The following is a 22,750-nucleotide window of genomic DNA, read 5'->3' as shown; positions in this document are numbered from 1 at the left end:
GGTTTTGCACCCATCATGATTTGGGCCAAAACCATGATGAAGTTACAACATATGATAGATGAGGATGATAACTTTCGGCGAGATGATTCTAAGGCAACGAAAATCATCCGATTCTGAGTTGTCGTTGAGGAGTTATGAATTTTTGAAGTTATATGGTGGGTTTGCAATGTGAATATCAAAGTCGGCCTAAGGAGTTTTAGGTACTTGACAGGTTGGCAACCCCTAGAATATGATGTTTTGGAGCCCTCTTATTGAGTATAAATAAGAGGTGAGCATTAGAGCATTAGGCCATCCATTTGTGCAACAATACACAAGAGATCAACTCGTTGGAGGAGAAACAATTCTCTGTTTTAGCCGCAACAAAGAGGACAAAACAACGTGGGCTTTTGAAGATTGGTTAAGGGTCATTTCAGGAGGGCTGAGTTGCTGGTTAAAGGGCCTGTTCTTGAAGGCCGAGGCTAGGGTGGATTGTTTCAGGGCTGGTTGAGGTATGTTTGTGGGTGGAGGACTCTTGGGAGAGGCAGTTGTAGCCTCTAAGGGCTGTTGTGGGTAGGCCGCAAGCCCTACCAGCTGTTTGGAGGGCAGCGTAGGGATATTTGGGGGTTGCTCATGCCCAAAACAACAAGAAGCGAGGGGACTTCTCCAAGGGTATGCCGCAGCAAGGGAAGGCAATTCTGGGCCAGAATTAAGGGGTGTTATGTTGTGCCCTAACCAGTCCAGAATTGCAGCAGTCAAGAGGACCTCAAACAGTGAGCTGGAGGTATGCATGTTGATGCATCTTGTTGGTGTTGGATCCTAGGTTGAGGATCATATTTGGATCAGTTAAGGGTAGCCTGTGGAAGTCAAGAAGGAGGGGCAGATCTGGAGATTAGATGACCTACACTAGTGATAGATTCCACAATGATTGAGCAACAAACTTGCAGCAGGAAATTGTTGTGCATGGGTCAGTTTGTGGGTTGCTTGTAGGAGGCCTTAGGAGTTGTTTGGAGGAGCCCACGTGGATAGTTGGGAGGCCTACCAAGCAGCCAAGGTGACAATAGGCACATCAGATCGGAAGGAAAGAGGATAACAACAAGGTGTGTTGCAGATGGACCCGTGTATGATGGATTGATGGTGTCCTAGGCAAGGACAAATTGATATGCCCAGATTTGTGCAATAGCTCCTCTATTGCAGAAGCAAAGGGCAGATTGGAGAAGTCTGTGGGCAGACATGTGTAAGGGTCTCCCAAGTGTGGGGATGCCCTAACTATAGCGTGGACTTGGTCTCTCGTGGACTGTTGGAGGGTAGCGTGAGAGAAGACCAAGTGTGGACGAGATTGGGCACTTATGGGCTGCTGAAGGACAATGTGATAGTGTCCAAGTTGGAGCCTGGTGAGCAACACCTTGATGGACAAAGGTAGTTGTGAGAGAGGCAGTTGTTGAGCTCAAGGGTTGACGAACCAGAGGAGTAGTTGTGGAGCCCGAGACTTGTGTGTGGAGGACTTCTACAACAGATGATTGGCAGTCCTCCTAGCCCGTGTTCATTGTGGGAGATGGACATCTTGCAGTGATATGGGGAAACCCTCCTTGCTCTATGTTGGTCTTCATCGGAGTAGTGCAGGAAGACATAGTGGGCTGAAGTCCTTGAGTAGTTGAGGAGCAATAGTGGGCAGATTGAGAGTTGTTCACAAGTGGAGCTGTGAACAGCTTGATAGGAGTCTCGTTGTGTTGTGGCCTTGATGGACGAAGGCACAACTAGAGAATAGATTGGATAGTCGAGATTCAGTGACCTGATGGACTTGGAGCATTGATAGAGGCATGAGCTGTAGATCGGGAGCTGCAGGACCGGGCAGGTACAGGGTACAACTAAGGTAGCTGTGAGGAGCTCTACATCAGCTAGACGGTCAGAGTATCAGGTTGAGGGTAGATTGGATGTCGATGGACTGACACCAAACCCTAGTTTTGTATCTTGTACTAGTGGATATATGAGGGCCATTATCCCTGGCACGGGAGCCCTAGACTGTTGTATTATATGTTGTTAATATAACGAAGTTGGGTTGAAAAATTTAAAAGTTGTCTATGTTTTATGCATGTGTGATTTACTGCTTTATATTTCTGTTGTGCAAAGGAGTTTATGGTTGAGATTCTTGGTTTGGTAGCATCAGTGGTTTTAAGACTCTAACCTAGACCCACGGTCGTGGAAATTCAACACAAGCCTTAATGCTGCTGCTTCGGAAACTCCTGAAATCTGCAGCTCTGCTTCTCTCTGGCTCTGGAACTAATTCACTGGATGATCAAAATCCTGGGCACCAACGACTAAATCGACTTCTCCTCCAGCTAGATTGAACTGCTTTGCTGCTACTACTTGCGCAGTCCTTGCTCAGTCCCTGTGGGCAAACTCGCACTCCCTCAAACTGACTCTTCGGGCACTAGAAACCTCCACCGGAATATTGCCCCACTCTTCTGCCACCTGCTACTTGATCTTTGGCTCGAATCCTCCTCTGAATCACTCTACTTCTGGAAAATTGATTTGCATAGATCACTGAGTATCTGCATTGTGTGTTCGATATCTACCCCATCAACCTCCTCTTACAATTTCACGTTGAGTCTTCAACAACCACAATTAAATCATTATCGATGGTTGAGATCATTTCTAAATTGATCCGTGCGAGTTTCTCGAGAATTCTCACCTTTTTCAATTAATTCCTATTAATTAACCAATTTTCCTAAGACAAAAAATTTGAATGATGGTCAATTAATTTAATTGAGCTATCTCTAGGTGGAATTTCCAGAAATGATTTTTGGGTTTTGGAGATCTCATGTGTTTTAGCCTCTCCACAAAGTTTGAGACTAGAACACCATTTGATGCTACAAAAGCTAACAATACAAATTTAATTGTTATAGAAACCCTCTAAGGGGAGTACTCAGTTAGAGTTTGGGGATATTGGTGGTAGTGTTGCTGTAACAATCGGGGCATCTTGAAGGGGTAGATCATTCTAGTGGTATCATATTTTTGTAGGTTATTCTAGATTGGTTTGCGTGGGATAGTTTCACCTCCAACTTCTCAATCTCTCCTAGTTCTCAATAGAAAAGTGACAGAGAGGGTTGTGGTTGCAATCCAGGAAAGTGGTAAGAAAAAGCAAAGGTAAAGCCTTACGTCTCAACCATCTATTTATCAAACTTCTAAAACAATCTTCTTTCAAATTTATTTTTTGTTTTGTTTTACTAGAAGATATATATATATGCACACACACACAATATCATGATGCATGTCATTATAATAGGAGCATAATAAATTGGATTTTAGACATTCAAGATCCAAACCTAGATAAGTTTTATCAATCAAGAAATTTTATCAATTAGACTTCTAACATTTACTAGGGTTTCGTTATAGACCCAAGATTTCATCATCAAAACTAAATCATATCAATGATCAAAAACATTATACTTCTAGAGTTTCATGCCCTAGAAAATGAAATACTAGGGTTTTATTACAAACCCCAGATTTCAAAAACTAAATCTTGAATAACAATAATCAAGTTATCATACCAACATTTCATCTCTAGGGTTCCATCAGTCTCATACTAGAGTTTTATTGTAAACCCTAGATACAAACATCAAACTCCAAAATTAGATATACAACACTTTTGACCAGGCTAGGGTTTCAATTATACGGAAGCACATACACCCAGAGATACATTTCCAAGGTTTTATATTGACTATTATAAGGGTTTTGTCATAAACCTTAATTTACCAAACCCTAAGAAAACTAGGGTTTCTAGATATCAACAACAAACCCTAAAATCTAGGGTTTTACCATAATATTACCAAAACCCTAAACATCAAAAGAGTAGGATTTTATTATGAGATATGAACTTGATCAACAAATGCTAAGAGGACTAGGGTTTTAGCATGCCCTAAGCATCGAAAGGCTAGGGATTTATAGTGAACCCTAAAGGTTAGGGTTTCACCAAAATGACCAAACAACAAGAGAAAGAGTGATAAGCTGATAGATTCAATCTAAAGATTAATCACCCAAACAAGAATCCTTATGATTCAAAACCCTAGACATGAGAGAGTTAGTAATATGAAGCAAATTTCAAAATGAAGAATATTCATACCTTCTTCTACAACGAGTTAAATCAAATCAAACATACCTTGAGTTGTTCTTTAACAAACCTTGTAGAGTTTCTTCAACAACATGCTTACTTTTATGATACAAGTCTTTCTTTGAAGGTTCCTCCATAATCCTTATGCATTCCTGCAAACTTTCCTTCTAAGGAAAATACAAAGAAAGGATTATGAGTATATAATACAAATAAATCTAGGTGTGTGGAGGAAATCAAACATGAAAAAGGAAACAAAGAATAATATACTTATCTTTTGGTAAAATGGTGAAGGCTCCCTCTTAATCCAATCTTTTTGAGGGATACCTATAACTTATAAAAAACAATTCAAGAATTTCTAACAAGACATATTAGATCAAAACATAAAAGACAAACTTTACAAAAAAACTTAAAACAATAATCTAGAAGGATATGCAAGGAAAGACTTAATAGTATAATTTTTGACTTCATATTTATTGTTCTTAGTTCATTCTTGAGACTAGCTATCTGACCAATATTCTTGATGGTAAACAACTTGGAGAGGGCTTCATACATTTCTTGTGCAAAGTCTATATTGGATATGTATGGGATTAGATTGTCCTTCACTCCATCTACTATTAGATTCATGGCCAAGATGTCAGTTTCCTTGTACTTTTCCTTTCCTGCATCATCTGTAGGTTTCTTAACTTTTCCTTGAGCAAAATCCAAAACTTTATGCTTAGCAAGAATAAGATCCATCCTCTTCTTCCATGCCCTGTAGTTGGAGGCTCCTTCTAGCTTATTTTCTGTCTTCATTGAGGTTGCCATAGACTTTATAATATCTCCTTCACTTGATATAGATGATCCTTTCCTTAATGATCTTTTTTTGTTCCTTCCTTCTTAACCCTTCTTTCAATAGACCTTCAAGTTGCCTTTTTTTTCTCCTTCACCTTAGCTCTGATACCATGTTAGAAAATCAGAAAGGCAGAAAGATTCTCTTATGTTGATAATTACTTGTGATATTCTTGTAGTCTTATTAATTTTCTTTATGTTCTTCTTTTATCTTCTTTTCATCAAGCAATCATCAAATCAAAACAAGAAGATCAATGACACTAGATATAGGACCTCATCCAGGGCTAAAACCCCTTTATAGGGGAAAACCCAGTGAAACTCTTCCACTAGCAGATTAAAATCAAACTTGAGACAATCGAAGACCTTAGACCAAACCAAAAGACCTTCCTCTGCCACCAAGTCAGTCTTCCAAGATGATTATGCAAACTTCAGTAGTCTCTTCTTGTCTAGCAGCTTCAGCCAACAACAAACCAGAATTTCGGCCTCCTAGCCTCATAATTTCGGCCCTACTGCAGCCTTGCAACTCCAAAATTTCTCATGTGTGAATCACAAGAGAGAGAAAATGGTCTCCAAACTTCTTTACTAGGGTTTCCACTTATTCACTAGGGTTTTTCTCTTTCTTTCAAGAATTTCGTACCCTTTTTCCTTATTTAGCAACTGCAGATCAAACTTGTTGAGAATGTGCTACAAATGAGGTCGAGTTGCTACCTTTATATAGTGGATTTTGCCTCCCCGTTAGGCCAACTTGTCTTCCTTGAGGCCGACTTGCTGGAGGAGGCCTAAATGACCTAATTTGCATTAAAGTAAATTTCTTTCTTGATAGATAAAGCCCAAGAAGGGTCTTCTACACAATGACGAGGACAAGGACTCTTGACATAAACCCTAGAAGCCTACAATGCTGGGTTTGACCTAAAAATAAAATAGTAAAGCATGAAACCCATGCTTAATAAATAATTTTCTTTCATAATAGAATTTCTTTTTCTTTCTTTTGACAAATACATCACATCATGACTTAAATATTTATGAAGACTGACACTAGTTACATTCTGTTGATTTGAGATAGCATTGGATGTGCTCTAGCCACGAAATTTAGTGGAGAGGCTAAGGCACATGAGATCTCCAATACCCAGAAAGGGTTTGGGTAGATTCTAAACAGTTTGGGAGATATTAAAATAATTAATATTTTTAATGGAGTCCCCAAGTCTAAACTTAGGAAAATTAAAATATTAATGTGAATTAATATAAAACTGTGTTAGAATGGTCCAAAAGTCATGGATCAAGCCAGATCTAATCTTAGCCGTTGATTAGGGACTTAATCTCAACTGTTGATTTGTCAACGAGAAAAGTGTAAGAGGAGGCTTGAGGGTCACTTGGAGAACACACCAAGTTGATCAAGATTTCGACTTTCTGGGGCAGGGTTTGCTGAGGAAGTCGAGAGAGTGATCAAAGTTGCAGGTGAGGGGCAGTGAATACAAAAGCAGAGAGGCAGAGAGAGTGTCGGGAGGATCAGTGCAGTAGCCGGGAAAGCTGATGCAGAGGGCAGAAGCCGGAACTATCGGGAAAGCTGACGCAGAAGGAAGAAGCCAGAAGTGCTGGGAACATCCAGAACTGCCGGAACAGCTGGGAAAGCTGACACAGAGGGCAGAAGCCGGAATTGTCAGAACACTTGGGAAAGCTGATGCAGAGGGCAGAAGCCGGAACTGCTGGAACAACCGAGAAAGTTGACGCAGAGGGCAAAAGCCGGAATTGCCGGAACAACTGGGAAAGCTGACGCAGAGGGAAAAAGCCGAAACTGCCGGGAACTGTCGGAACAGCCAGGAAAGCTGACGCACAGTGGAGAAGTCGGAACTGTCGGGAATAGCCGGAACTGCCAGGAAAGCTGACGTAGAGGGTAGAAGAGGCTGACGCAATCCCTAGAGGCTGACCCTGGGGTTTTTCGTGGGGCAGATTGGAGCTGAGGAGTTGGCGGAGTGTTTATCCAGGGTTTCAGGCGAAGCATCTGTCTCCGGATGAGAAGTACTACTGCTGAGAGTATTCTCTGTTGGGTGAGTCGGTTTTGGCACCCAGATTGTATTCAGAAACTGCATAAAAATAAAACCCTCAGATAGCTGCGCCGATTTTCCTGCATTGGGGTTTTCCGGGGACATTGGTCCAAAAATAACGGTGTCACTTGTGTGCTTGTTTTGTTTCCTTCAGTTGATGATCTATAATGTGTTGAGCATGTACTTGTATTTATTTCCAGTATTTACATGGTAAATAACTTGTTAATTAACAGAGCAAGTAGGTAGGAATAAATCAGAAAGTACATGAAGGGTTTGTAACGGGTTAGACTTAGAAATTCCAACATGGTATCAGAGGTTGGTTGCAGATCACAGGAGAACTGAGGACATCAACCGAGCAGAGCAGCAACAACGGAAATCAACTGTCCCGAGTGACAAAGCTGATCCTCGCAGAAGGTGATAGAGGAAGGAGTGATGCAGAGGGACTGTGTCATCATTCTGGGCCAGAGAAAGACAACGCAGAGGCTAAGGGAGGCAGAATCAGTCTCATGCAGAGCCCAGGAGAGCTAACGTAGTTGGCTGGGGGAGCTGATTTGTCGGTGCCGGGATTGTGCAAAGCCAAGTGGCTCAATCCTTCAGTTGCTGGGGTATAGGAGGCTGTGGGTAAGTTGCAGAGTGAAGCTGGTGGGGTGTTGTAGTCAGAACAATACCTAACAGGGCAAGACCAAGGGGAGGGAGTTGCTGCCGAGGCGGATTTCTAGCCAAGGAATCCATATCAGTGGTGCAGTTGCACAAACGATCAGAGAGGGGCAACTTGACGATTGGGAGAAGGATTTCCAGGAGGGAAATCGGGACTCAGAGGGAGTCCAGAAGAGAACTTCTAGACGGGAAGTAGAGAGACTCGGAGGAGTCGAACAGAGAACTTCCAGATGGGAAGTAGAGAGACTTAGCAGGAGTCGAACCAAGAACTTCCAGGCGGGAAGTAGAGAGACTCGGAGGAGTCGATAGAGAAGAGTAGAGAGATGGCCATGAATGGGATGAGGGATCAGGATAGGTTGGACAGAGCGTCCAACTTTGTGGTCTGGAAGGCTAGGATCTTGTCCATTCTAGATAAACATCGTATCAAGGCCTTCACCTTGAGGGATGACGATTGTGCCATGAGTACTCATGTGCCACTTGAGAAGAAGTGGGTAGACATCGAGTTGTAATCAGGTGAACTACCGACGATGAGGGGCAGGATCCTCGAGGTACCCAACATCTTGGATTATACCTTGCTACGGGAGCCTCGATGAGGAGTAGCAGTACTGGCAGATGACGATAGAGACGAATGAGGATGGAGCAGCAGAGGGAGCGATGGTGCAGGATTCCCAAGATAGCGCGAGGCTAGTTGGCTGTAACAGTGCGAGAGGCACGAGAGTGTTACACTAGTGCAGGATGGCATAGAGAGGTGTGCAACGGTGATAGATGTAGGGAGTTGTTGCAGCAGCGCAGAGGTCAGAGAGGGAGCACTTGTCAGCGACAGAGGGAGCTTCAGCATTGGGAGTGTCTCTAGCCTGATAGAGATGTCAGAGTTGGGAGATTAGTTACTTACTTTTCAGTAACTGAGTTGCAGTGCAGCAGTTAGCAGTGGCGGTGCTATGGGCAGCACGATGCAGCATGATGAGAGGGGATGCAGTGCAGACGCAACAGTGGTAGTGGCAGGCCATGGGCAGCAGCACAGATGCAGAGGGAGCTCTCGTACAGATGCAACAATGGCAGTTGCAGAGCCATGGGTGGCAGTACGAGATGTAGTAGTACAGATGATGGGTAGCACGCCTAGCACTAGGGACCGATGCCGGATGATCAGAGTAATACTCAGTAAGGAGTATTGCTAGAGCACAGTCCTCGCTATGAGAGAGTGTTGATTGGGGTAGCATCGAATGTGCTCTAGCCACGAAATTTGGTGGAGAGGCTAAGGTGCATGAGTTCTCCAATACCCAGAAACGATTTGGGCAGATTCTAAACAGTTTGGGAGATATTAAAATAATTAATATTTTTAATGGAGTCCCTAAGTCTAAACTTAGGGAAATTAAAATATTAATGTGAATTAATATAAAACTGTGTTAGAATGGTCCAAAAGTCATGGATCAATCTAGACCTAATCTTAGCCGTTGATTAGGGACTTAATCTCGACCGTTGATTTGTCAACGAGAAAAGTATAAGAGGAGGCTTGAGGGTCACTTGGAGAACACACCGAGTTGATCAAGATTTTGACTTTCTGGGGCAGGGTTTGCTGAGGAAGTCGAGAGAGTGATCAGAGTTACAACTGAGGGGCAGTGAATACAGAAGCAGAGAGGCAGAGATAGTGTCGGGAGGATCAGCGCAGCAACCAAAAAAGTTGACGCAGAGGGCAGAAGCCGGAACTTCCAGGAACAACCGGAACTGCCGGAACAGTCGGGAAAGTTGACGCAGAGGGCAAAAGTTGGAACTACCGGGAACAACCAGGAATTGCCGGAACAGCCAGGAAAGCTGATGCAGAGGGCAGAAGCCAGAATTGCTGGAACGGCCAGGAAAGCTGACGCAGAGGGCAGAAGCCGGAACTGCCAGGAACAGCCGGGAAAGCTGACTCAGAGGGCAGAAGCCAGAATTGTCGGGAAAGCTGACACAATCCCTAGAGGCTGATGCTGGGGTTTTTTGTGGGGCAGATTGGAGCTAAGGAGCTGCCGAAGTGTTTATTGGGGTTTCAGCTGGAGCATCTGTCTCCGAAGGAGAGGTACTATTGCCGAGATTATTCTTTGTTAGGTGAGCTGGTTTTGGCACCCAGGTTGTATTTAGAAATTGCATAATAATAAAACCCTCAGATAGCTGCACCGGTTTTCCCGCATTCGGTTTTTCCGGGGACATTGGTCCAAAAACAACGGTGTCACTTGTGTGCTTGTTTTATTTCCTTCAGTTGATGATCTGTAATGTGTTGAGCATCTACTTGTATTTATTTCTAGTATTTACATGGTAAATAACTTGTTAATTAACAGAGGAAGTAGGTAGGAATAAATCAGAAAGTACATGAAGGGTTTCTAACGGGTTAGAATTAGGAATTCCAACACATTCTTCAACATTGATCACCTTAAAACCTAAATAAAATTCTTTCCTTTTTCTCTCTGCTAGATGACTAGGGAAGCCGCTAGGGTTTAGGAGCTGATTTATGTTTGAAAACTATTATTTTATTGCTTAGGGGTGGCCTTAAATTGGATGTTACTTTCTCTAAATCATATACAAGCAAAATCTAGCATAGTGGATTGCCTTACATGCTCTCGAAGGGATGACATCGCCTTCGATTGTTTCTGTTTATTCATATCTAACAGCCCTAGAGCTGTTTACCCTAGTTTAGCCCTAGTATCTATATGAAGCCCTTGATCCTTATTGAAGATCCTACAAAAGCCTTTTCTTAGGCTGCTATATGCCATTGCATGCCCTTTTTTTGAAGATTGTTCAAACCCTATTTTGTAGCAGCACATTTGTTGTTGTAGTTTTAAATTTTAGAGTGCTTGAACCCTAACATTGAATAGCTTGGTCATCTTTGGCCTGGGAAAGCCCTTTGTCTATTTGTCACCTCCGAAAATTAATTACCTTGAGCTCTAGTACTAGAATACCCTTATAGGTGATTTAGGGAAGCCTCCCTTGTGGTTGAAATCCCACTAAGGAGCAGGAGGAAGGTTGCTGAGGTAACAATGACAACCCGTTGCCATAAGGTATGGCCTGCTAGATTTTGTGGCAACAGTACCTAACTGGTACGAACTGGTCCCCATTTTTCTATCAGGTCATTGGCTGAAGGTTGCTGACCGGCTAGTTTGACCAGTAAGTGGTTCAGACCGGCCCATTTTTAAAACTATGGTTGTGAGTTGGGCTGAGAATAGTCCTTGGAGGAGAAAACCAATAATCACCCTTTTTGTCTCTGTATAGGTGCTTTTCAGTCTTATTGTTTTTGAACTATTCATCCTTATTAAATAGGTACTCCTTTATGTTACTGAATAGTTTTTTTAAACACTGATGTGATCAGGGTAACAATAATGAGAAGACCCTCTGGTATGAACCAAATGGTTCATTAACTGAGAATCCATAATAAACACGACAAAGCCATGGAATCCATAAAAGATAAAATGATAATTGTTTATATATGAATGAGATGATCCAAAATGACACAAAGGTGAATTTGAATAAATAGAATTTTACGGGGTAGGTCATATGAAGAGCTGCGACTGTTGGAAAGAGGCACCTATTAACATAACTAGGTTTGATATGTTATATGTTTATATTCATTATATTTATATTATTATTTATATGGCATATTATATATGTTAGCAATATAGTTTGGCATATAACGGGTCCTCTCTCTTAGAATATGCTTTTCCCTCGAGGCATGATTAGAGAGTTGCCATTGTCAAAAAAATCTTGTCTTCAGCTTTTTATTCTTTCACTTGATCAAATATTCTTGGCACTGTCCTGGGTTGAGGAATTGGAATGAAAGGATCTCTGAAGTTTCAATAAAAGTTGTCACATTGTAAAATGATTCATCCATCCTAGGTTGAATTTTTTCAGGACTGTTGTTAAGACTCTTGAAATAATTACCTTTGGTTTGATTGTATGTTGTATTAGAAGGTTTTCCCCTTTAACATCTATTGAACTAATTATGGTTGCCTTATGGGAATTTTAATACAGTTTACAAATTATATAGATGTAATTGGAATCTCTGTTTCGTCACTGTACAAACTCAAAATATCAAATGTGTATTCAAACAATGCTTAGGAATTTTGTAATATGTATGGTTGTTTCTAAATAGTCACTTGTGACTTTTTGGGACTCACTGCTCTCTTCTTTTTATGATGGAAGGACAAAATACCACCATTTCCTAGTAAAATGGCAATTCAGTCTATTGAGTCCCAGCTTGGTGCACCAATCTCAAAGCTTTTTGCTAATATCAGTCCAGAGCCTATTGCTGCAGCATCGTTGGGACAGGTTTATAAAGGTGAGGAAGATCAGAATAGTTGGAAACAATTCCTATCACTATTCATCTTTGAAAGACTTTAGTGGTATAGTGGGATGTATCTTCCTTCTTTGGGGTTTATTGAATATGACCAATTAGTGATTTTGATGATGGAACTCACTCAGCTCAGCTTCATTCTGGAGAGCTTGTTGCTGTGAAAGTACAGAGGCCTGGCATGCCATTGGCATTGGCCCTTGATGCACATCTTATTCATATCACTGGGGGTCAACTGAAGCGTTTTGCAACAGCTCGTGGTGATTTGTTGGCTGCAGTAAATGAAATGGTGAGAAAGAATTTGACGTTTTCCTTCTAGTCAAACATGAAGGAACTTCAGAGGAATTATAATAAATTTATATCTGCTAAATAACCATTTTCTGATTGGCATAACTATGCGAGAATTGATCAATGGTCACAGTTTTAGTGTGATAGATGTTTTTCAAATTGTGGGTTGTCATAGATATGATGTGTCTTGGGTTAGAGAGGTTGCAGTCTATAGAATGATGAGAAGAGTGTTAATTTTAGATAACAATGGTATGTTCTATGCTTAGAGCATTTTTACTTCAATTTCTTTATTAGCCCAATATCAATATACAGTTTAGCAATCACACCATCATGATAGTAAAATGCAGATAGAACATAAACAATAACAATAGAAGACAAGCCAAGACAAGAGGACACAAGATGTGGCGGTAGCCAGGGACAATCCCCAATGTGGGGAAACGCTTTGATCAATTCTTCTTATTATTCTTCAAAAGTTCAGCAGAGAGAGAAATTACAATATGTAATATTCACTTGCCCAATCAAAGTGAAATCTGTCCAGTCAAACAGCAGCCAAACAGCAGCCATAGGAAGCCCTAACCAGAAAGTCAACACTGGTCAACAGGGCAGAATTTATCCTCCAAAACAGCTCGGTCAAATCCAGTCAACTCAGCCTCCAACAGTCATCCTAATCAGCCCAAAACATTCCCAAAAACTCAGTCAAACGTGGTCAACGCTGAGTCAAACCTGCGGTCTAACCCTAATGCAGTCAACACTGGTCAAACAGTACAGATTGCCTTGATTTCTGTGCCCATAAATGCGGCCTGCCCAAACAAAAATTATCCCACAAAAATCGCAGTCAAACAAGGTCAATGCTGCCTGGTCAGCGCTGGTCACACCTCTCTGAAATTCGGTCAACGCTGAAACAGAAAATCCCTGTCTTCTTCACATGTGTGGAAAGAGAGGCTGCCCAGAAAAGTGTACGAGCCAATCAGATGAGAGAGAGATGTGTGTGAATGATTGATGTCCAAATGAGGCAAATGCATCTTCTATTTATATGCAACGTTCAGGATGAGTAGACGTCACTTTTGGGCTTTTGAGCCTACATTAAATTGCTGGCTGACGTTGACATTTGTCCATTAACAAAATAAATTCATAATTTTATTTGTACATGTCAGAATGAGATGATCTTTAGATCAATCCTACACCTCTCAGAAAGAGGAATCCAATAAAAATATCAGCTGCTTCATATGAGCTGTGCAAGGTGGAGTTTGGCCCTAGTTGCCAAATTTAACAGTTTGATTTTTTGTCTGCTGGTTATTGCCATGCATCTGATTCGAGCCTTCTGGTGGAGGAAATGAAATATCCTAGTATTCACAATTATCAGATTTGGTTCTGAGGAGATTCTTACAGTTGTAGGAAAAATTCTCAATCACCTAATATGAAGCTTGATATATTGGTTGTTGTTGTTGCTTCTTTCTCTCTGTTTCTTTTTTTTGGTATAAGTTTAATTATTTATGTGAAATACTTCTTACAGAATCCCATTGGCTAAGCTACTGTACTATGAGGGGCATATCTATGCTATCAAAGTCATGCAGGACTGGCACCTGCCATCACCTGTACCCACTTGGGCAGTTTTGGATTGCAGGTCTCTGTGTTAATACAAGTCTGATCACCTTGCTGCTTGCCACACAACTACACACCTGTGGGTTTGATATGTATTGGTATGCAATACATTTAGGAAGAGTTCATTCACTTTAGCAAAAGATTAAATGATAGAAATAAGATGTGTTATGTAGCATGCTGTTCCTCCTCTTCCCAAATAAAGTAGCACTTTTGCAGCCATGCTGATCAGAGTAACGGCAGATAAAGAGGCAAACTGTGTCATGCATTCTTGCACAGAATTCAACTTCCTGTGAAGATTTTTGGTCAAATGGGCTTTTGCACAAGAGATACAAGAAAAGAAATGCACAACAGGTACAGTTGAGTTGATACATATTCGACAATCTTAATTCATATTTTGTAGTAGGATAAGAATTTTAACAGTCAACAATCTGGACCCCATGGCAGGGGACCTCTTTAGACCAAGTCAGTGTTACTTGGGAGCGGGAGCGGGAGCGGGAGCGGGGAGCGGGAGCGGGAGCGACCATTTTCAGAAGCTCCCGGTTTGGGAGCGAATCCCGGAGCGATTTTTTAAAAATATATATATTTTTTATATTTTTTAATTTTTGATACATATATGTCAACAAAAACATGTAGAATGATGAAATAGACATAAAAAACATAAAAAAACATAAATTGATCATTGAACCATATCACATCAATCATCTAGAAATTATAATCGTCATCAACCTTAGTAAAATAATAAATTAAAATAACATTCAATTCAATAACATTTATCATCATTGATCACCAAAGTAACAAGTTGTACTTGTAAGCCAAGTTTAACCATTACAAGAAGTAATATCGAAGATATTTCTAAGTCCTAACTTCTAACTGTTAACATGATATGAAATGTTAAAAATTTATAAAATGAAACATGAATAATGAGATGAAATGAAACAACTTTAGTCTTTCACAAAGCATCATATTCATAATTCACAATCATTACCAATGAGTTATAATTGCCAAGGCCCAACTTCAAACTTCAAATTTTCATTGTCACAGTGATATAATGTTTACAAAAAATATCATAATGTCATAATGATATGAAAGAGTCAAGAGTCAAGAGTCAAGGACTCAAAACTCAACACTGAACAGTTATGAAAACTAAAGTGACAAGTCTAATAGAAACTAAAAAAGACAAGTAAAGTGTAAATCTACAAGTGGCCCTTGCCACGAGAGTCTCCAGGAGTATAAGTAGGTCTTGGCGGTCTTCTAGGAGTCTCCCTCCCAGACCGACGACCAGAACTCGAGCCTCCACGCGAGGGTGTCGATGGAGGTGGCGACAGCAATGGAACAAGACTCGGGCCCCGAGAACTGCTACTGGATGGTGGAGGTGGAGGTGGCATGGCTGCTGCAGCTGCTTCAGCTTCATCCCGTACAAGCTCATCTTCTAGTTCTTCCATATGTACAATGCCATCCTCTAAATTGTCGTCCTCAGGGTGACTGTCCCAAATTTTATATGTGGGATCTTCATTGGCCCGATCACAGTAATGGCTCAACAACCTCAAATTGTAGTGCACATAAACCAAGCTTTCTGCTCGGTTTTCGTTGAGCCTGTTTCTTTTCACATTATGTATATAACTGTAGGTGCTCCAACACCTCTCTGCAGAAGAAGAATTTACAACCTGTGCAAGAACTTTCAATGCCAATTTTCGCAAAAGTCCGTCGCCGCCATATGTTTCCCACCATGTGAGAGAATCAAATTTATCTTTGTCGTCCATTGCATGGAAGTTACCATACAAACCACTGCCAGTGAAGTATCTGCCTATTTCAAGGCGCACAGCTGCACATTCCTCCCTGTCAGGCACCAACTTTTCTAATGCATCCAGATATCCTTTAGTTACCTCTCGATCTAAATGGGGTTTGGTCCTAACACCACCCCCTGCTGCAGGTTTGCCCAACCAAGAATCTGAGTAGTATTTTGGCGTAAGGATATACGCCAAGCAATGTAGTGGAAGGTTAAGCTTTTTCCACCGTTCACACACACAATCGTGAATCAGATTGTACAAGTCGGGATCTCTGTTATTAACAATGTCTTTTATTTCCCCCAACATGGTATCCATTTGCTCATACACCTCGCCAATCACCGGTTTGTCTGTATCTGCAAACCGAATCATGTTATAAATTGGCTTGGTGAAATCCAATACCTGTCTCACAGCTGTCCAAAACTGCCCATCAAGAGCGGCCTCCTCCACCGTATCAAAACCTGCAATGTCAGCTACATTTGTAGCCCTTTCCTTTAACACCTGCCAATTTGGACTTGATACCATGCTAGCTAAACCCTCTCTTACCTTCAAAAGGCGCCTGAAGGTGAGGTAATAGCTACCAAATCTAGTCCTCGCAATCTTCAGCAACTCCAATCTCGAGTGACTGCGGAAAAGGCCATGGGTATTGCTATGATTTGTAATAAATTTTATCATTTTTTTTCCTCTCTTGTACAAATCCCCAATCCATTGGTATTGTTCATTTTTGTTTTTGACAATATCATGCAACAGAAGGTTCAATGTGTGAACCAAACATCCAGACCAAAATATGTTCGGGTATCTATCCTCAATAATTGCTCCCGCTGCCTTACAATTAGGAGCATTATCAGTGATGACTTGGATGACATTGTATGGGCCAATACGCTCAATTGTTTCAAGCAATGCTTCTGCAATGTTGATAGCGGTCTTGAACTTGTCTGAGTAATCATGTGCAGCTAGAAAAATGGGACCACTTCGGGACACAGCAAGAACACTTATCAATGGCTTGCCTTTTACATTTGTCCATCCATCAGATACAATGGACACCCCATTGTCAGTCCAAGAACTTGTCATTTTATTCAAAGAATGTGATATTTTTGCTTTTTCATGATCAAGGCCAACTGTTCTTGCCTTGTCATACCCAGGGCTCTTGTATCCTTTAGGGGCATCATTTATGGCAGAAACCATTTCGTGCCAATAAGGTGAGCGTAGAACATTGAATGGTATCCCATTTGCATAGAGGAACCTGTAAATTTTTGAATCCACATCATTCCTACACCCCTCATCAAGGAAATCTGATATGCTTCTACGGCGTAAAGATGATGACCCTGAGCCTCCATGTCCATATCCACTGCCTTGGGAGGATGCTGAAGGAGTTCTTTGTGAGCTTGGTTCAAAGAAACCCCTTGATCTTTTTGCTTTGTATTGGGCGTCCTCCTCTTCCTTTATGTATTTGGCTCTATCAACTGTTGACACCCCGTTGCAAGTTCTGATTCCTATTTGTTTCTCTCCATCCCATGCCCTTTTCCCGCAAAGGTGTCTTCTCAAACGGGTGTATGAGCCTGTGAAATCAGTGTTGCAATGGGGGCAATGAAATTTAGTGGTTCCACCCCCTCTCCCTGTTTCAGGCCTCTGAACATATTTCCACAATGGAGTTTGGTCTTGTTTAGTTTTTTCACCCTCATGTTCACCCTCCACATCCTCCTCACTGGGGTTTTCACCTATTTGACTTCCTCCGGCTTCTTCATCCACCTCTTCAGGGTCAGGCCCCCTCCGTTTCCTACTCTCCACCACCATAATAACCAGAAAGGGGACCAGGAAGAGGAAAATGCCAATAAAAATGCTCAGGTCCATCGTGTTTGATGTTTGTAGGGTTTGAGTCTTGAATCTGCAAATTAATTTAGTTTATTGGGATTAATTCATTTAATTTATTAATTTAATTTAAATTAATGATCTTTAAACTCAAACAGGTAAATGAAACTAACCAAATTAACTACCTAACCAGCTAAACTAACTAAATGATTAAGTTACATACCTCTGCAAGCTTGCTCCTCGCTCCTTGGCACTTGCTCCTCGCTCCTCAGCTCTGGCTCCTTGCTCCTCAGCTCTTGCTCCAGCTCTCAATCTCTTGCTCAAGCTCTCAATCACTTGCTCAACAAAGTTGTAATGACAAGTTTTTGGCCCATTGGGCTTATAAAACAAAAAAAATTAGCTAAATTTTTTTAATTTTTCGGGTCCGGCGGAATTTTTTTCCGCCGAACCGCTCCCGGCCGGTTAAAAATCGCTCCCGGAGCGTTTTTTAATGCCCGGGAGCGATTAGGGAGCGATCGCTCCCCTATCGCTCCCGGGCATTAAAAAACGCTCCGGGAGCTCGGGAGCGATCGCTCCCTGAAACGCTCCCTATCAGAGCAGGGAGCGTAAATTTTTTTAAGGGAGCGCGCTCCCGAAAATCGCTCCCGTCCGGGAGCGATTTTGGGAGCGCACTCCCGACCCGCTCCCGAGCCGCTCCCGCCCGGAGCGCGCTTCGGGAGCGGGTTCGAAGGGGGGGGGGCGCTCCCCCGCAACACTGGACCAAGTGTTTATTTATCTAAAACTCTGCCTTGGTTCTGGTATGACAGGATCAGATGATAGCAGCAGTTTCCACCTGCAATAAATGCTGCGGTCTATACCACTTATACAATAGGTTGTTTCCAGTGTAAGAGCTTTAATCCTTGAGGCCCTTCGATTTAGTGTTAAATTTCTCCAATCCCAACAATCTGGCTAATAATTAACCTAGCAAATACCTTCTTGTAAATTAATTATTACTGCAGATCTGCTGAATAAAAGCACTATTGAAATTTTAACATGTAAATAAAAAGATAACAGCATAAACAAATAATACACCAATCTCATACAGATGTACACATAGATTTCTGCCCTTCAATTCTGCTGTTTCATTAATATGTCTTCAACATACAAGGGCTCCCTTAATGGGATAATGGCCTCTGAGAAAAAATTGAAATAACAAAAACCTGGAAATTATCCAGCTGATCAAACCCTCAAAACCTGTCCTTTGATCTTGCTTGGCTGATCTGGATCCTTATCCGTTGTTGCCCCTTTTACTTCTTCCTTGGACTCTGCACACTTGGATGAATGTCCTTCTCTACCCAATCTTTGATATCTCACTTTATCATTATGTTGTGCTGAATTGATGTGTCTTCTCCCTTAGCCTAACCTTCCTTTTATAAGTTTGCTTTATTGACCCAATCCACAACCCTAATGTTCAAACTTCAAAGTGATGGATGTTTGAGATTAGTTTTCAAAATCACTTGAGATCAACAATTGAGATTCATCCTATTTGCTACTGCAAATAGCCTTTGCATTTCGTTAGATTAACTCACTTTTTTGTTGTTGTTGTAAAAGTCAATTACTTTAATAATTCTATTAATTAAAGTACTTGTTAAGGTTAAGAGTCTTTTGGATGACTTCTGCATGTCTAGACACACAGGTCTGTGCGGAAGTACTTGTGTGATGCTGCTATCATCAACATTTAGGACACTCTTTGAAAGTGAATTCAAGTGTGAAATAAAAGTCAGTAGGCTGAAATTTTTATTGTAGACCTTTCTTGTTCATAACTAATAGACTCTAGGTTAAAAATGTTGATTTTGGGTAGCATCGAATGTGCTCTAGCTCCGAAATTTTGTGGAGAGGCTAGAACGCATGAGATCTCCAAAACCCATAAATCGTTTGGAGAAATTCCAGATGGATGAGGAGTTATTAAAATAATTAATATTTTTAATGGGTTCCTAAGTCTAAACTTAGGAAAATAAGAATATTAATGTGTATTAATAAAAATATGGGTGAGAAGTTAAGTTGCAGGAAACGTGGGCAGAGGGTCCATTTCCGTATGGAAACAAAACGGAAACGGGAAAACTCGTACAGTACAACCTAGAAACGCGTTTCCGTCCATACTGGCCCATTTCTCGAGGAGGAAACGTGGCCAGTACGGCCGGAAACGCGTTTCCGGGCCGTATGTCAGAGTTTCCTCTTGTAAGTTGACTTTTTCTTGTATTTTTTTTTTTTATTTTCATTTTTATTTTTTTATTTTTAAATTTTTTTAAATTTTTTCGCTTCTAATTTTTTATTGGGCGACTCAAATATCCTCTAGATGCTTCCAGATGTCTCTCAATTTATAAAAAAAGAGGAGTTTTTTGAGTGGGGCAGCCGAATGTTCAAGCCTATGGCCCTAGTGTTGATATGCAGTTCATGGTAATGTTAAATTCTTAAAGTAAACTTAAATTTTTAACATTACCATGAAATGACTCAGGATGTTTGAGAGTGCTTTCGCCCTCATTAGATTTCATATGGAGAAAGTAGAATTTTAGATCTCACTCAAAATCCAATAGACTTATCTGTTTTTCAGGATATCAGGATTGGGGGGATTGGAATGTTTCCATTGGATTTTATCATGTACTAGGGTATGGAACTTGTATTTAATCAAGAGAACCAAGCCCTCTATGCAGGGGAGACTCCCAATAATCAAGAGCATGTAGGGTACTAGGGTATGAAACTTGTATTTAATCAAGAGCACTAAGGTCGTTCGACTATGTAGGAGGAGACTTCCAATCAAGCACGAGACAAGAAATTAGAAATTTCTCGTGGCTGATTTTGGATATTTCTATTTTCATTATGTGATCATTCATGAGTAAATGTGATGTAAATTTAGAGACTTATAGTTTATGCATTGACAATTGACAATTTTATCATAATGTAATAAATTAGAATGTATCATATATGCTTTATGATTGCACATATTTCTTAAATGTCCTAATATATATATATATATATATATATATATATATATATATATATATATATATTCGCGTTTCCCCGTTTCCAAAATTTGGGGGGAGGTCACGTTTCGTACTCGTGCCCATTTTGGAAACTTGTACCTGTTTCTCCGCTTCGTGCAACTTAGGAGAGAAGGTTCTAAGTGACGAGGATCAAGCTTGTTTTAATCTTAGCCGTTGATTAGAGATTAGATCACGACCGTTGATTCATCAACATGAAAAGTATAAGAGGAGGTTTGAGGGTCAGTTGGAGATACACCGAAGAGATCAAAGAGTTCGATTTTTCTGGGGTGAGTTTTGTTGAGAAAATCAAGCTAGTGATTTGAGTTGCAGTGAGGGGCAGTTCGACAAGGGAACTTCATTGTGAGGCCGAAGAATACATAGCAGAGAGGCAGAGCGGCACCGGGAGAGACAACGCAATCCCAGAGAGGGTGACGCAGAGGCCGTAGGGGTTGACGTAGGTGACGTAGAAGCCATAGGGGATGACGCAGGCCCTTAGAGGCAACACTAGGGAGATTCTGTGGGGCAGGGAAGGAGCAGATCAGAAAATCGACATTCTGAGAAAGGGAGGCTTACTGTGGGGGTGACACAACTCCTAGAGGAGTGACGTAGTTCCAGTGCAGAGCTTGGAGCAGCCATTGCTGCTTAGCACAGGGGACAACATTTGTCACTATGGGGTTTGATCATTTAGTTGCTGAATTTGCCGGAATATCTGTCTCCGGATAGAAGTACTTCTGCCAGGATTTTTCTTTATTGCGTGAGCCATAATTGGCACCCTAGTTGTATTCAAGAATCTGCTTAATAATAGAAACCCTCTATATGCTGCACTGGTTTCACGAATTGGTTTTTTTTGGGGACGATTGTCCAAAAATAACGGTGCCCCTTGTGTGATTGTCTCAGTTTATTTCAGTTCATGATCTGTATGTATATGTAGGCTGCAATAGTGTTTACATCGATATTTATGTAATTAAATAACTTGTTAATCCAAAGAACAAGTAGAAGATGTTAAACCAGTAATTGCAATAGGGTTTTTTCATGTGTAGATTCAGAAATTTCACAAAATAACTATAAAAGTCATATCATATAACAAAATAAAATTGTGCAAATAATTTAAAGGATATGATAATGCAATTCAATGACTATGAAATATTATGTTGTCAAATGTTATCAGATGTTATGTATTACATTAAGCAATGCACCCCTTACCTTTCATCTTGTATTTATATGGAGATATTATCCAGGGTATTCTGATCTTTTAACTTTCTTTTATTCAATACATGTATTCAATATAAAATTTTGAATTACGAGTGCTATTGGAATCCAAAATCTTCAACATTGCCTCCTAACCAATGATTATAGGGTCTCTTTTACCTCGCTTTTCATGTGTAATTTCTCCTATCAACCACCTCTCTCTTTCTCTCTCTCTCTCTCATCACATTCACCATTAAAGCACAACACACACATGCATTATACTTCACTGCATCCTTTCTAATTGTTGATTTTTTAGTGCAAATTATAGAAGTACTTATTTCTGAAACTTGATAATTACTTCAAATGATGTAGATGATTATTTAGCACTTTCAATGTATCATTAAGAAATTACACATTCATAAGGTCAACCATAGAGACAATAGAGCAATAGAGATCACAATGCACAAAGAGAAACCAGATTCTATCGTGGGAAAACCCACTTGGGTGAAAAACCCAACCAACCTTTTCCATAGAGAATCAATGCAACAAGAGATACATCAAAGTGAAACTAAGTAGCAAGATGATAACCATAAGATGCCTCAAGATGCCAAGTCAAGCTAAGTAGCAAGATGACAACCATTAGATGCTTCAAGATGCCAAGTCAAACTTCACCAAAATCACTTCAAGGAGCTTGTCCACAAACATGCTCTAGGTCTGCACTAGGGCCGAATTTCAGCCTCTCCTTTACCTCAGAGTTTTGGACTTGTAACCAAAGTTTATCACAAAAGTTTAGACCTTCAATATCGCATGTGCGAGGAGTTTTCTCTTGAATTCAACTTCTTCTTCTTCATCTCAACCTTATTCTTCCTCGTCCTCCTCTATGCTAGATCAGAAATACTCTTGATGATGAGAGATGCGACTTACCCTTGGAGTGGAGATCAAGTGGTCTCTATATATACACACTAGAAGGGGTCAAATAGGTGCTCTTGGGCAAGGTCGACATCATCACTGGGAGGCGAACTTGGGTATCTTGTGGTGTCTAGAATAGAAATTTAATTTTTCATTTTCCCACTCTTAACAAGGTCATGAAGAATAGGCCTTATAAAATTTTCTTTTGAATATAAAATCAA

General features: G+C 40.8%; 1 protein-coding gene across 1 annotated transcript in view; it reads left to right on the top strand.

Annotated features, from left to right (window-relative positions):
* LOC149242006 (uncharacterized) overlaps window positions 1-22,750 on the top strand; it is a 536,392-nt gene that overhangs the window by 138,952 nt on the left and 374,690 nt on the right. The window contains exons 6-7 of the mRNA XM_089374117.1: window positions 11,782-11,917; window positions 12,061-12,218. Coding sequence (XP_089230243.1) covers window positions 11,782-11,917; window positions 12,061-12,218 — 294 coding nt within the window. The remainder of the gene's footprint in view (window positions 1-11,781; window positions 11,918-12,060; window positions 12,219-22,750) is intronic.

This window comes from Pinus tabuliformis, chromosome 8 (assembly GCF_031772625.1).
Source record: "Pinus tabuliformis cultivar Carrire ecotype Pingquan chromosome 8, CPIR1, whole genome shotgun sequence".
Taxonomy (NCBI): Eukaryota; Viridiplantae; Streptophyta; class Pinopsida; order Pinales; family Pinaceae; genus Pinus; species Pinus tabuliformis.
This window is presented reverse-complemented; position numbering and strand designations above follow the sequence as displayed.